General features: G+C 44.8%; 1 protein-coding gene across 1 annotated transcript in view; it reads left to right on the forward strand.

Moving 5' to 3' along the window:
- The first annotated feature begins 3362 nt into the window (after positions 1–3362).
- TSPAN17 (tetraspanin 17) overlaps positions 3363–16627 on the forward strand; it is an 80746-nt gene continuing 67481 nt past the window's right edge. The window contains exon 1 of the mRNA XM_044280696.1: positions 3363–3691. Coding sequence (XP_044136631.1) covers positions 3605–3691 — 87 coding nt within the window. The 5' untranslated portion in view covers positions 3363–3604. The remainder of the gene's footprint in view (positions 3692–16627) is intronic.

The raw sequence follows: 16627 nt of genomic DNA on the forward strand, positions 1-16627 counted from the left end.
AGTATGTCCGTTCCGTTGCCCCGCAAAAAAAATAGAACATGTCCTATTTTTTTTTTCTACTTTGCGGACAAGGATAGATTAAACGGATGCCATACGGAACATTTGCGAACCGCAAAACACATACAGTCGTGTGCATGTAGCCTAACTATAAGGCCTAGTTCACACAAACGTTTTTTTGTCTTCCGTATACGGAACCATTCATTTCAATGGTTCCGCCCCAAAAAAACGGAATGTACTCCGTATTTCCGTTCCGTTGAAATATAGACCATGTCCTATTATTGCCCGCAAATCACGTTCCGTGGCTCCATTCAAGTCAATGGGTCTGCAAAAAAAAACGGAACACATATGGAAATGCATCCATATGTCTTCCGTATCCGTTCTGTTTTTTCTGAACCATATATTGAAGATGTTATGCCCAGCCCAATTTTTTCTATGTAATTACTGTATACTGTACATGGCATATGGAAAAACGGAAACACAACGGAACAACAGATCTGTGAAAAACGGACCGCAAAAAACTATAAAAGCCATATGTTCGTGTGAACTAGGCCTATGACCTGGGCTGCGGTGTAAAATGGGAACACACATTTATCAAGTCACGGGTCAGTGGGTATTAGACCCCTGCCAATCAGATATTGAGGCCATCAATATTAAAATCCTAAAAAATCCCTTTTCGGGCTCATGCACACGACTGTTGTTGTTTTGCGGTCTGTTTTTCATGGATCTGTTCCGTATCGGAGTTTTTTTTCTTCTCTGATTTAAGTCCTCTTCCGTTCCGTTATTCCACAAAACATATTTGTATGGTTCCCATATGCGATCCGTTTTTTGGGGATCGGAAACTGAAACAGTAAATTATTAATCACCAAACACATGCGCAATATGGGCTTGGCATAGCATTTCTAGAGTATGGATCTGCAAAAAACGGATGACATACGGATGTGTTCCGTGTGCGTTCTGTATTTTTTTGCGGACCCGTTGACTTGAATGGGGCCTCGAACTGTGATTTGTGGACAATAATAGGACATGCACTACTTTTCTGCGGAACGGAAATATGGAAACGGAATGCACACGGAGTACCTTCCGTTGTTTTCGTATTGTCTTTAACATTGGCAAGACGGATCAGTCATAAACTCCACTGAAAGTCGATGGGAAATGACGGCTCCGTCTTGCTCCGCACCCCATGATGGAAAGAACACCGCAGCATGCGGTCTGGGAACGCAACCAAACGGAACGGAATGCATTTCGGAGCACTCCGCTCTGTTCAGTTACGTTTTGTCCCCGTTGACAATGAATAGGGACAAAGCGGAAGCGTTTTTGAGACTCTATGATGGATCTCAATACCGGAAAATAGAAACGCTAGTGAAGGTAGCCGTAATTTGAGACAGATTTTTACGGTAGGATTGTGCTGAAATGTAAGCTCCGCCCTCTTTCCGGTATTGGTCTGCCCAATTTCTAGGCCCCACCCCTTTTCCAACCGTCAAAGTGCAGAAACGCCAGATGCACCAATTTTTGGTTGCAAATATATTAGTAAGGCCCCATGCACACGGCCGTGGAACCGCGGCCTGGATCCCTCCTGAGAGCAGGAGCGCACGGCGTCACTGGTTGCTATGACGCCGTGCGCTCCCTGCTGCCGGCACAGTACAGTAATACACTGGTATAGATCATACCAGTGTATTACTGTATTGCGGCGGCAGCAGGGAGCGCACGGCGTCATAGCAACCAGTGACGCCGTGCGCTCCTGCTCTCAGGAGGGATCCAGGCCGCGGTTCTACGGCCCGCACACGGCTGTGAAACACGGCCGTGTGCATGGGGCCTAAATCTAGGCCTCAGGATTGCCAACCGTCCAGAAATTCCTGACCAGTCTATAAAAAACTGATTTTTCCCAGTGTCAGTAAAAAAACAAACAAATGTGTCAGATTTTTTCTGTGGCTGATGGTAATTTTCTTCACTTTATGGCTCCCTCTAAAGCAGCAGTTCTCAACCTAGGGGTCGCGACCCCTTTGGGGGTCGATCGGCCCTTTCCGGGGGGGTCGCCTGAGGCTTCCTATTGTGGGTCGCCCGCACAGCGGCAGCGGCCCCTTATCCTCGCGCACAGGAAGTGATGTCCTATCACTGCCTGTGCTTGAAGGAGCCTGACGTCTTGACGGGTAAGTCGGGCCGCCTGTCTGCTGAGGTCCGAGTTTTTTCGTTAATGACACCGCCGCTGAGCACCACTGCCACCAATGATTTAATTGAGCCTGGCTAATTTTATTTTAATTATTTGGCTGAGCAAGGCTTAATTTATTTGGGGGGACATGAAGCACCGCTGATTTATTTATTTGGGGGACCCTGAGCACCATTGATTTATTTATTTGGGGGACCCTGAGCACCATTGATTTATTTATTTGGGGGGGACCTGAAGCACCACTGATTTATTTATTTGGGGTACCCTGAGCACCGCTGATTTATTTTGGGGGATGGGGGGGCCTGAAGCACCGCTGATTTATTTATTTGGGGTACCCTGAGCACCGCTGATTTATTTGGGAGGGGGGGGGCCTGAAGCACCGCTGATTTATTTATTTGGGGTACCCTGAGCACCGCTGATTTATTTGGGAGGGGGGGGGGGGGGCCTGAAGCACCGCTGATTTATTTATTTGGGGGACCCTGAGCACTTCTGATTTATTTATTTAGGGGGGGGGGGGGGACCTGAAGCACCGCTGATTTATTTATTTGGGGGACCCTGAGCACCATTGATTTATTTGGGGGTACCCTGAGCACCGCTGATTTTATTTGGGGGGACATGAAGCCCCGCTGATTTATTTATTTGGGGGACCCTGAGCACTTCTGATTTATTTGGGGGGGGGGGGGGGGGACTTGAAGCACCACTGATTTATTTATTTGAGGGGTACCCTGAGCACCACTGATTTATTTTATTTTTTGGGTGGGGTACTGTGAGCACCACTAAGTTATTTATTTGAGGGGTACTGTGCACACCACTTATTTTTTAGGGGGTATTTGTTATTTATTTTAAAGTTATTTATTTGGTTTATAAAAGTACATCCTGCATATCAGATATTTACATTACAATTTATAACAGTAGCAAAATTAGTTATGACGTAGCAAGAAAAAAATGTAATGGTTGAGGGTCACCACAACATGAGGAACTGTATTAAGGGGTCACGCTTTAGAAAGGTTGTGCACCCCTGCTCTAAAGGCTTCTATCAGTGTAGTGAGCCACAGCCATACCTCGGATACAATGTGGGCGCTAACTCCGCCTCTGTGTGACCCCACAGGTGTGAGGCGCGCGCCTCGGCGCTGCAATACCGGATTTGTAGCTGAAGGTGGCGCTGGTCAGCAAAACAATGGCAGGACCGCTCACGGGTGGGAGGAGCTAAACGCTGACTGCATCCAGCAGCGGCAGGACGAGGCGGACATGGACAATCCCGTGCCCGGGACTCCAGGAAGCGCACTAACAATAGCCTGGTGCCCTGAGCGCTCCGTGCAGCCTCCCAATGCCAGCGTTTAGCCACCGGCCGCCATTCTACCTTCCCCTCGGCACTGCACACGCCAAGCATCCCCTTCATTTGTGACTAGCGCTCCCCGTGCCCAGTCGGCGCTCCAAGCCATGTCTGGCAAACACCAGCATTTCAAGGGACCCGAAGTCAGCTGCTGCGTCAAGTATTTCTTGTTCGGCTTTAACATAGTGTTCTGGGTGAGTTTCCCGGCGGCGGGGGGAGGTGTGGGAAGATGGAGGCTTTTGTTTGCTGTATTGTGAGAGGGAGCGCTGGCCTTTCTGCCTCCACTTCCCATTGTTTGTCAATGATCTGAGTGGCAGGGCTGGCACTGACGGGGTTAAGCGGGCAGGGTGTGTGTGTGTGGGTGGCAATGTTTTCATGTCCCAGCCGTAAATGGATGCGGAGGGCAGCACAGTGGTGCCAGGCAATGCCAGGGGTCTGTGGTGGCAGTGGTGAGTGGGTCATGGGGGCAGTTGGCATTGTTTATTGTCCCCCGCTGTTCTCTGACTGCGCCTTTAAGCCCCATCTCTGTGGCACAATACCCAACCTGGTTCTAGGCACATCTGTCAGAGTTCTGCCTAAAGTGCCCACAAATGGGGCACCCAGGGTTTGTTGACGAGTGTCCGGCCACGGGTGCTGCAGAGCCACCTGCTTATCAAGGCGCATGCCCCTTTAGCTTTGGCGTGTCTTTAGTTAAATTTACATAAGATGTTGTATGTGGGTTGGCGTACCCCACGAAGCGTATACAAAGGTATACTGTGACGCCTCCTATGTGGCAAAGCTGCTGATACACTGTCCTGTGTGTACACGTGACGGGTTTACGTTTTTTGGGTGGTGTAACCCGTTACACTGAGAGAAAAAACTAAAAACAAATCCTGCTTGGAAAAATGCTCCAAGTGCGTTGTTGAAAGAGTAAAATAAATTTTTTTTTTAAAGGCAGGGACACTTAGAATAAAAAAAAAAAAAAAAAAAAACTTGTGCTCGCTGTTCCAAACCCCCTGTGTCCCACCGCTGCTGCTCTGACCCTTGATATGACCGTAAACCACAGGTGACTGCTGTAGCCAATCACTGGCCTCAGTGGTTCATGGCACAACACCTTGGAGGCCAGTGATTGGCTGCAGTGGTCATGTGTGGTGTACGGGCAGGAAAACCAAGCCTGGCGGAGTGGTTGTGTTGGAACAGAGGGGTTCAGGACAGTGAGGGTAAGGGGCTGTATGTCAAGCAGATACGTTTAGACATACAGTAAAAAAAAGTACACAAACATACGCAATTATGTGGTTATCGATTTTTATTTCTTTAACGTATGTTTGATGGATGTGCATCTGTTTCAATTTGTTTGGGTCTGTTTTACTTTTCTTTTTTTTTTTTTTTACATATTTTTTTAAAATAAAGATTTTAAAGCATTTTATGGGGTAAAAAAAGGGTACGTTTAATGGACAGCAACGTATTGTCTTACATTTCCATCCACTGCAATGTAAAATATTATTCAGCAGCAGGACAGAAAAGCATGGTGTGCTATCCTGCAAAAAAAAGTACAATTATGGCCAATTATAGTCTATGGGTACGTCAAGCCATAGGATTCTATACGTTTTTTTTTTTTTTCTGTTTGCAAAGTATCAACTTGACGTACGGCAAAAATAAGATGTGCTTAGTTTATTTTTTCTTCTATTTTTTATTTTTTATTTTTTTGACAGCTTCCCTTCCCTGCTATAAAAAAAACAAAAAACAAAAAAAATATATATATATATATATATATATATATATATATATATATATATATATATATATTTTTTTTTTTTGTTTTTTTTTATAGCAGGGAAGGGAAGCTGTCAAAAAAATAAAAAAAATAGAAGAAGAAAAAAGAAACTAAGGGGCCGTTCACATCTCATTTTTGCTGTATGTCAAGTTGATACTTTGTAAGTACGGGTGCAAATCCTCCTGTGGGACCTGAGACCAAGATCCCAAGTGTATAGATCAAAGAAAAAAAAAAGGCAGCACTCCAAATTGTGATGAAAAATGTGGACTGTTTATTCACCCATCTCGCAGCAATGTTTTAGCTCTCTCTTTGGAGCCTTTGTCCAGCTGTACAAAGGCTCCAAAGAGAGCTGAAACGTTGCTGCTAGATGGGTGAATAAACCGTCCACATTTTTCATCACAATTTGGAGTGCTGCCTTTTTTTCTCTTTGATATAGATATATTCTATATCCCTGCTTTCTTGTAACCTGTGGAATAAAGTTTAGTTAGTACTTGCCTGTTTGTCGCTCCTCTGCCACCGCCGCATCCACCCAGGCTCTATCTGTTCAGCTGGACTACAGCAGGGCATGCACTTGTTAAAGGGTTATTCCCATTCGATAAAGTAACTTTGAATTGTGGGAATGAAGAAGCTCCAGGACTGACTTATTGCTGTGAAGGGAGCTCGGCGCTACCCCGGCACTGTGGCCCCCTGGTCTGTGATCGGTCATCACAAAATAACACTTTATATAGGGTTTATCTGGGGAATACAAATGTTTTAACTTGGCAAAAATGCTAAAATGTTTACCTCTTATTATACTTTAGAATTCCTCACGTTGCTGGTCCCATGCCCACGTCTATTCCATCCACAGCGGATCAGGTGCAGACCTGTCTATTTCCTTCCGTAGCCCCATATAAAAGATAGAGCACAGCCTTTTACAGGAGGTGAAAAAAGTGGCGGCGTGCACACAGTTTGCGACCCGCATAGTCGTGTGCATGTGGCCTTAGTTTGCGATCCTTCTGTTAATGCGCTTGTGTGCTGATGTCACATCAGCAGGCCATCTAATCACAGTGACGTCCCCACAGTGCATGACTGGATACCCCTGCTATCACATGTACTGTAAGCAGTCTAGGTGACTAGCCTGGGAATTGCTATCCCTGTAGAACCTCTTTGGTAAATCTGGCAGAGGCGATCCCGAGAATAATTTTCCAGGATCGATAGTTTCTTTGAAGATGGATGATATCCCGCGGACCCCCGTTATTTGAAAGTTTGCACCACTTACCAGGACACACTGCTTTCACATCTGCGGCAGAGATCAGACTGCAATCCGGCAAATATGTTGAGATTTAGCCAGGCGGCATCCGCTGCAGTTTGTTTCGGGCTGTTTCCTGCTTTCTCTGTCGGGTGGCAATGCTGCAGGTGTGAAAGCAGCCTTCCTAAAGATTGGCGTTTTATACACTAGTCCTAGTTGTGTGGCATCTTTAAGGGGTGCACATGCCTCCTAATCCGTTTTTCACATCTTGTGCTGGAGCTGGTGTGTATTTCAGGAGTAGATAATTGTAAATGGGGAGAATTATGAAGACTGGCGTTCCCATATGCCAATCTTCATCTCTGGCAGTGCGTGAGCCAGAAACTAAACTCTGCACCGGCCAGGGGATGGCGCAGACTTCAGCTTTGACCTACGTCCGTTTCTGGCATAAGTTATGGTAAGTCCGACGAGTCGTCCTCCCGCTAAGTTCTGCTTCTTGTTTTGTCAAGTTCCCATGATACAGTTCTGTGCTTGGGGTATTGGCTTTCTGGATTAATGGTTGGCAGTTGAGTAATTTCTGTGTACCTGATGGTCGTTTTCGTTGAGCCAAATTATGTATAATATCAGTAAAACTATGAGGGTGTCCCTGACAAGACCACTTGTTCAGGTGCTTAGGCCAGACGTGGCATTGGCTGCGAAACGTCTAAGTCTCATGGATGACCAAAGACAATTCTGCTCCACCGACTATACCTTTTGATATATAGTCATTATCAATGTATTAGGTGATAAATGATGCATTGTGGTGGGTCCAACTGCTGGGACCACTTGTGATCCTAGAGATGACTGGGGCAGTAGTGTGCAGCCTGTCCACAGCTCCATTCACTACTATGGTGTGACACAGCCTACCTGTCTCCATAAGGCCTCATGCACATGACAGTAAGTGTTCCCGGCCATGTGCGCCCTGCAATTTCCCGTTCCGACGTCCTGCACTATTGTACAATATGGACAATTATAGGACATGTTCTATCTTTTTGTGGAGCCGCGGACGGACATATGGATGCGGATAGCACATGGTGTCTTTTACAGCCACATAGATTGGAAAAAAATTGCAGATTGGATGTGGACAAAAAAATACTGTGTGCATGAGGCCTGAGTCTAGTTGCCTCCGCCTGCAGCGTTAAATGGGTATTCCAATCTCAGCCAGTGTACCTTTTAATGACCCATATATACCAAGACTGGTGTTCTTAAAGGATTTGCGGACATATCCCCCTACTTTCCCCAGAGAGCCCCTCTGAGATGAGCATTTAATGCGCTGATGCTCCCCCTTGCCCTGCGCTGTATCGCTTTGGCCTAGCAGTGTTCCCGATTACGTCACCAGCTCTGATGGGCCGGCTTTGGCGCTGCCCTAGGCCTTTTTACAGGCTGGGGCAGCGCTTAAAGCCTGCCCATTAGTGCCGATGACGTCGCCGGGTTCACTGCTAGGTGGAAGCCTCTGTCTAGCTTTCCCATGGAGAGGGTGGTACATCACCGGATCTCCATAAAAAGCCCTTACCTCGCGCCATTCTGAGCATGAAATGCTCCGATGCTCATGTCAGGGTAGCCGGAGGAGTGGAAATGGAGATATCTCTGGGTTCAGCTCTGAACCTGACAACCCCTTTAATTATTTAGATGGCTTAGATTTGTATCAAGGTTATGAAAAAGCCACACTTAATAACTGTCATGCATTTCACATCCTCTCTTCTCACTCCACATTAGATCTGATCTAAACTTCTCCTCCTTTGGAGGCCACATCACTTTTGATGAGCCGCCAGAAGTATTGCAAATGTTGCACATCCTTGTGAAGTTATCAAGATCCCAGGATAAATGGTTTTCTTAGGGCGCCCCCTTGTGGCTGAGACCCGCTTTCTTCACAGCACATGTGGTCTGTGTCCGCTTTACTACTGCTCCATGAGTTTCCTGTACACCTTATCTTCTCCACATTCAGGGTAACTTTCCGTGCTGGTTTTAGTTATTAACGTGCATTGTTTGTATCCCCCTGTGGCTCGGTGATGTCACCGCTCCCTAGTCACTCTATGGGGTGTTAAATCATTTTGGTTTTGTTCCTGCAAAACACTGGTTATAACAGATGGGAGTGAAGAAGTTAAGCTCTGTGAAGAATGAGGATTTAATTGTGCTGCCTGCTTCCATGGTAATGTCACCCCTGTTACCACTAAGAATGCCAGTCCCAGACCTGCTTGCTTTCTACACTTAGCTACCTTGTATTCCTGCTCTGAGTGCCTCTCAAATGTCATGCGTCAGTTCTGTCGTATCGTGGAGTGAATGGAAGGCATTTAGTGAGCTTTGCTCTCGTAATAGGGACAGAATGTGCAGTTTTTCTACAGGTCTAATGTTGTTTATTGATAACCCTGTTTAAAGGGGGTGTTCATAGTGTTTTCTGAGGGCTCTTTTACACAGGCCAATGATTGGCATTTAACATTCATACGATAGGAGCCAGAGCTTAAACCCGACATACCTGGAACCTATCCAAAGGCTCCTGTGTGCTGCTGGCCTCCATCATTCTGGTATATACTGATGTACTACTTTCTGCTGCGTGGAACAGCGCAGGAGACTGTGCTATATAATACAGGAGCATCCAGTAAAAGCGTATAGCACATGGTGTGCTTTACAGTGGCACCCTGATGTATTCCTCTAATGCTTCATGCACTTGACCGTATCTGTTTTGCTCTCAGATAATCGCGGATCTGCAAAATAGAGTTTTTGCATGACTTCAGTAGGTCCTAAGTAGGGATGAGCGAACTTCTGTTTTCAAATCCGTTATGGCTTCTGCTACCACGGAGCAGAATTTATGATCCGGAATCCATAACAGAATTCTTAGAATACCCAAACCTTGTACGCTGAACTTGAAAACACAAGTTTGCTCAACACTAGTCCTAAGTCCACATTTTGTGTCTCTGCATCCATATGTCGGTTCTGCAAAAAGATGGAATATATCTGCAAAATGCGGACTACAGACCTATTGACGTCAACGGAGCCGCCAAAAATGCAGATGCTATACGGACGGTACCTGTATTTTGAGGACCACACAATATATACGGCTGTGTGCATGAGGCCTTATAGACACTGCAACATGTGGACTGGGAGTACTTTTATTGAGGCTTGGTAGTAGGGCTGCAGCTATCGACTATTTTTGTAATTGAGTATTCTATCTATTTTAATCCAACGATTAATCGAGTACTAACAAAAAACTAATTAAAAGAACGTTTTTCTTTATAAGTGCCAGTGCCACCATCTCTCCCTCCTAGCCATGTGCCCCGCACCAGTACTTACCTTTACTGTAGGGTCAGGATATAGTGCAGCGCAGTGCGAGTCGGCGGGTGACCACGGAGCGGTGAGTAATAAGCAAGCGCTTCACTCCCGGTCACATGATACACACGAATCCTCGATGCAAATAATTTTTTTTTGTGTCGAATTACTCGATTCAATCGAGTAATTGTTTCAGCCCTACCTGGTAGTTTTTCCATGTGTGACAGTCTAATGAGCTGCTTATGACTGATGGTTCTGCCTGCGTTCTTGCATTAGCAGCCTTTTGCATCACTATTTCTAAGTGTAAACCAGGAATGGGTTCAGAAACCTCTTACAGGATACTGAGAAAAAGTAGCTCCCATTCTTAGTTTCGTCTTACAAGCACTGTAGCCATTGTGACTTAGACTGCATTCACACGCGCCTGTTCATCAGTATTCCATCCATTATTTTTATTTTTTTTTTTTTTTTTTTCCATAAGGCCTCATGCACACGAACGTTGAATGTTCATGTTCTATTCTTGTCCTTATCACAGGCAAGGATAGGACTGGTCTATTCAGGGCCAGAGCTTCCATTCCTGCAAAATGCAGAACGCACATGCGGATCACAACACATGATACTGCCATGTGCATGAGGCCTAAAACGGGGCTCGTCTGAGTCTGTTCAGATGAGCAAATAACGTATATGTTCTGAAATGTAAAAATGCCGCATGGAATTCTTTCAGCAGTTTTGCTGAGTGAAACTGCCCATTGAAGTCTGTGGAAAGTGATTTAAAATATGTAGGCATCCATATATAATCCTTCTTGTATTAGTATTTAATCTGTGTATTATGGGTTAGTTATATTGAAGCAATTTTAGAAGCAAGCAAAGCTGCAGTGTAAAGAATGGGACCTCAAAACATATAACTAAACAGCAGTAGTTGTTCATATTTGGCACAAGCGCAGCAACTCATTGGAAGAAACGGGAGCACCACCAGAGCTCCTGACACAATTTTTGTGCCTCCACTATAAAGTGAACGTTCAGACTGATTGTGTTATTAGAATGATACTGCGTTCACATGGATGTGTGGTCCGTGAAATCGTTGTGATCAATAATGCTACGGGTCTACTGTCCTGCACTCGCAGCATCATCTGGGTACAGCGTCCTAGATCACTGGGATGCAGCGATATCGGCTCACATGAACCGTGCCTTCACAAGGGCCACATTTCAAGGACCACACACAGCCATGTGAATGAAGACTTCTATATTGTGATAATTGGGTACACAAGCTGCAGTGTTCAGATAATGGGGACCTTTTGTTCTCTATTTGACTTTCCCCCTAAAAGCGTACTACCCAGGAGAAAATTAAAACTGTATAATAATCTATTATATGGCGCCAACAAATTCTGCTGCGCTTTACAGAGGGTTCATATACAAACAGTCATAATTACATAGCAACAAACAAGTCAGCAATTAAGACGAGGATTGAGAGCCCTGTTCATAAGAGCTTACAGTCTACAAACTGTATGCTGTCTTTATATTTTGCATCTTATGGTTTTTGGCAGCAGAATGCTTCTCTTACCTATTCGTACTGTGAAGCTGTTTACAACAAAATCTCAATTGTAGCTTAAAAAAAATAAAAATAAAGAAAAAATAAAATAAATCCTTCTTTGAAACAATATATGAGCAAATTGTGCTAGTGGTGAAGAGGAAGGACCCCCACCGATCCGCTTGAAAGGGCGCTGCAGCATACAAAGCACAGCGCCGGACACTTTATAGTGGCTGTGCTTGGTATTGCATTCCATGGAGCCCTGCAGATAGCTGAGGATGTTGGAAGTGACCTACCGATCAGATATTGGTGAGTGACTTAGGCTACTTTCACACTTGCGTTCAGAGCGGATCCGTCTGGGGTCTGCCCAGACGGATCCGCTCATATAATGCAGACGATGGGATCAGTTCAGAACGGATCCGTCTGCATTATATTGTAGAAAAAATTCTAAGTGTGAAAGTAGCCTGAACGGATCCGTCCAGACTTTACATTGAAAGTCAATGGGGGACGGATCCGTTTGAAAATTGAGCCATATAGTATCAAATTCAAACGGATCCGTCCCCATTGACTTACAATGTAAGTCTGGACGGATCCGTTTGCCTCCGCACGGCCAGATGGACAAGCAGCGTTCAGGTGTCCGCCTGCTGAGCGCAGCGGAGGCCAAACGCTGCCAGACTGATGCATTCTGAGCGGATCAGCATCAACCCAGAATGCATTAGGGCTGGACGGATGCGTTCGGGGGCGCTTGTGAGAGCCTTTAAACGGAACTCGCACGCGAACGTGTGGTGTGTGTGTGTGTTTTTCCTTCCGTATCCGTTCTGTTTTTGTGGAACCATCTACTGAAAATGTTATGCCCAGCCCAATTTTTCTATGTAATTACTGTATACGCCATGTTTCTGTTTTCGATCAGCAAAAAACAGAAACCAAATGGAAGAATGGAATGGTGGAACAGAAGCAAAATGGAAACGCTACTAAAGCAAAAAACAAAAAAAACAAAAAAAAAAAAGTTTTTACTGTTGCCCACACTTTTTTGTCCAGTTGCGAGCATTGCTTCAAGGAAAAAATATGGGTGTGATGTGCCTGCGCCGTTTTCCAGGATAAGCAATATGGCCCAAAGTATGAGCTTGGTGGACATCCCAAAGACATGGTCATTGTGTGTTGTAAACATCTCTACACATCTGTGAAGGCTTTCCACCAGATTTTGGAATGTGTAGGTGGGATTTTGTGCCATGGACGAAGCTCAGCTAGAAATTAAAGCGAACCTTTCACCAGGATTTCACATAATAAACTATTACCAGTACCTTATAGATATCCTCATTGTGTTTCAATGCATTCTTGTGCAGCTTTCCTGGGATGGATATTCATGAAAAAAACGAGTTATAAAGTCCTGTCTCCAGCTCCTGAAGTCAAGGGGGTAGCCCTTCCCTCACTCCGGGCTGTACCTCCCCTGCCCTAACCCCGCCTCTATGTAGTGTAACTGACACCCGGCTCAGTTACCGGGACCACGCTTGTACAGGCGGTGCATGAGCCGTCGCACTTGAGCGCGATCCTGTAACTGAATCGCGCGTGAGGAAGAGAAGGCAGGCATCGGGGACGGCGCATGCGCGATTCAGTTACAGGATCGTGCTTGAGTGCGAGGTACAGCCCGGAGTGAGGGAAGGGCTACCCCCTTGACTTCAGGAGCTGGAGACAGGACTTTATAACTCGTTTTTTTCATGAATATCCATCCCAGGAAAGCTGCACAAGAATGCATTGAAACACAATGAGGATATCTATAAGGTACTGGTAATAGTTTATTATGTGAAATCCTGGTGAAAGGTTCGCTTTAATTTCCAGAGCATCTCCAAACAATGGTCTATTAAAAACCACTGACAGAATACTCATCAATGTTGTCACTGGTTTTGTCTATCGGATCAAAAGTCTATTGTACTGTTCCCACATGATAATGTGAGTACAGTATGTTAAACCCACCATCTGATACAGTCGGTTCGTATCATAAAACACTGTACGGGTCTGGGAGATGGCCTGACACACGGAACGCATCTACCAGATCGAGCACAGTTGCGTGAATCAGCCCTAATGCTCAGCCATTCCTTTATAGGTGTCCTGCTTTTATGAACTGTTCCTGCAGCAGAACATGAACGCTCTCCAACATGTTTTTTTTTTTTTTGTTATCCATGTGCAATGTTTGTAATGTCACTTGACCATGGCAGCCAATTGAGGCCCTTACTGTGATGTCACATCTACGTTTAAATTATTCCAGTGATTGGCTGCGGCAGTCGTTTTTATGAATATCACAAAACTTGTTTATGGATGAGAAAAAGGAAGCAACTAGTGTGGGAACAATGCAGAATTAAGAATCCAGGTATATTCAAATTTAGTTATTTTAATGTATTTTGGAATATCCAGGTTCACAATCTACACTGCATTTACTCTAATTTATAAAGAACTCCCAGCCATCATGCACGTGACCGGACAGTTTGGCTAAATTCATAGAGCTCCTCCATAGCTGTACAGTTTTCATTGTTGGCAGATTGTACTTTATAACAAAAAATGTAGCCGAGAAAAGGAAAGCTGTAAGTGTGTTTAGAGCTGTACATTACATATTCTATAACAGGCATGCTCAACCTGCAGCCCTCCAGCTGTTGTAAAACTACAACTCCCACAATGCCCTGCTGTAGGCTGTTCAGGCATGCTGGGAGTTGTAGTTTTGCAACAGCTGGAGCATGCCTGTTCTATAAGGTTAGGCCTCATCCACATGGCCAAATTTGAGTTCCATATTAGAAAAGTCTTATACGAGTGTAATGTTAGCTGATGAAGTTATAACATTGGCCAATATTTGTAATATTTCGGTCTTTTAATCCACCAACAGTTTTTCCTGAGTAGAGCTCCAAGAGCAGGCTTTACAGGGTGAAGGAGGGGGTGGGTTGTGGGACAATCTAAGCTTTAAAGAAAGACCAGCAGCTCTATCTCCTCTACATCAGGAGATGTAGGGGGTCATTTATTATGTGAAGTACACCACTTTTTGGCATACCTTTGTTGGGGATTTGTGGGTGAATCTGTGACTTTTTCCCTGCCCACAACACTTTTCCGAGGTGGTGTCCCCCTATAGTCTTTGAAAATCAGTTTGGGAGGGTGAGCAACTGAAAAGCAGGTTTCCGCTGCTTTCCCTTTGAACCTCTATAGCAGCTCATTCTTCAATCCTGGTTTTAACCAAGACTGGGCCTACATCTCTAGCTGCTACTCAATTTGAGATATCAAGGGTTAAAGTAGCCCAACCCCCTGTCATGTCAGCCAGCCTGGAGGAGGACAGTGCAGAGCTAAAAAGTTGCAGGGAGGAGAAAAACATTCTCTCATGACCCTAGCGGGATAGTAACATGGACTTTGATAGTACACACATCAGTTGTTGAAAGTTAAACATTTTACCATTTAATGACCTAAAATGTACTTATTTAAAACTTGATGGCAGCAACACAACTCAAAATAAGTTGGGACGGAGGCAACAAAAGGCTGGAAAGTAAATGGTACTAATAAAATTTAAAAAAAAACAGCTGGTGGAGCCATTCTCTAAGTCTTAAAAAGACCCAATTAGGGAGGCATAGTCTCTTAGAAGCCAAGATGGCGGAGGTTCAAGTATCTGCGAAACACTGTCTAAAAATTTTCTGAAAATGTTCCTTATTGTAAAATTGCAAAGACCTTGAATTTCTTTCCACATACAGTACATAATAATAAAAGATTCAGAGACTAGAGAAATCTGTGTGGACAACGCATTGGATGCTTATGATCTACGGGCCCTCAGGCAGCACTACATAAAAAAACGGGCACAATTCTGTACTGCACGGGCTCAAGAACACTTACAGAAATCGTCTAAACACAGTTTGCTGTTCAATCCACAAATGCAAGTTAAAGGGGTATTCCAATCTCACACAATGGGGGCATATCGCTAGGATATGCCCCCCATTGTCTGATAGGTGTGGGTCCCAGAAGCACCTACATGAGAACGGAGCCCTGTTGTGGAGGGTGCACTTTTATGGGGCCACTTAAAGTAGGCGAGCGCGGTGCGCTCCCGTTCACTAGGATGTGGGATCCGCACCTATCACACAGTGGGGACATATCCTAGCGGGGTTGCATTAGGTGGTTGTGGGCAGTTTACACACCTGGAAAGGCACAATACTGAACAGTATATAGAATTTCTAGAACACATTCATTCACCCCTCCAGACGTCTCTTTCGGGAAAGGCCTTGCATATTTCAGTAAGCCAATGCTCAACCATATACTGCATCCATAACCGCATGATGGCTTTTCAGAAGAAGAGTCCGGGTGCTGCCTTCAGTCCAGACCTTTCACCAATGGAAAACATTTGGTGCATCATTAAATGAAATCCATCAAAGAAGACCTAGGACTGATGAGCAGCTAGACTCCTATCTCAAAACTGCAGCAATTGGTCTCCTCTCTTCCCAGATGGATACAGACTGTTATTGAAAGAAAAGATGCTACACAATGGCAGACATTGCCCCATCCCAACCTTTTTTGAGATGCGTTTCGGTCATCATTTTCTAAATTAGTTGTTTTCATGAAATGGTAAAATCTCACTTTCAACATCTGATGTGTTGTATGATGTATTGTGAATAAAGTATGGGTCTATGAGATTTGCAAATCATTACATTCTTTTATTTACATTGTAGGCCAGCTTCCCATATATCAGGCCATCCGGCTCTGTTTCCCTCAAGAGGGGAACTGAAGCCAATACTAATCCCTTAGTTTTCTATGCATAGTATTTCATATGGCACGGATGTGAAATATCGCCAGACAGAAAAATGCTGCATACTTCTGTCCTGCTCTGTCAAGCCATGGAAGCCGGGTCCCTGCACTGAAGAGATGTAAAGTGGTCCTTACACAGTATCCCAACTTTTTGGGAATTGCGGTTGTATATTTCCCCTAAAAATAAAATGCACGATGTGCAGTGTAATCTTGAAGAGGAAGTAGTACTTGTACGAGCACCGCCACCTCTTCAAACAGCTGCTTTGTGGGGGTGCCGAGGTACTGAGGATAGGTCATCAATGTGTACTGGCTGCACAACCCCTTTAAGGCTAAAATTCGTCATGCCATTGAGTAGTTAAAATGTGCTTCAGTCACCGGAGCTGTGCGCCAATTATCTATACTTCAGACATAAATTAAAACTCTACCACTATCAGTAATATAGGAGAAAATACAGATGCCATATAAAAAACAAAACTGCTAAATGCAGACAGAACAATGTATTCAGATAGACTCCTAGTCATCTACAATACCCCCACATGGTGCCATAATAGATGGACGTCACT

Source organism: Bufo gargarizans, chromosome 2, assembly GCF_014858855.1.
Source record: "Bufo gargarizans isolate SCDJY-AF-19 chromosome 2, ASM1485885v1, whole genome shotgun sequence".
NCBI classification, from domain to species: Eukaryota; Metazoa; Chordata; class Amphibia; order Anura; family Bufonidae; genus Bufo; species Bufo gargarizans.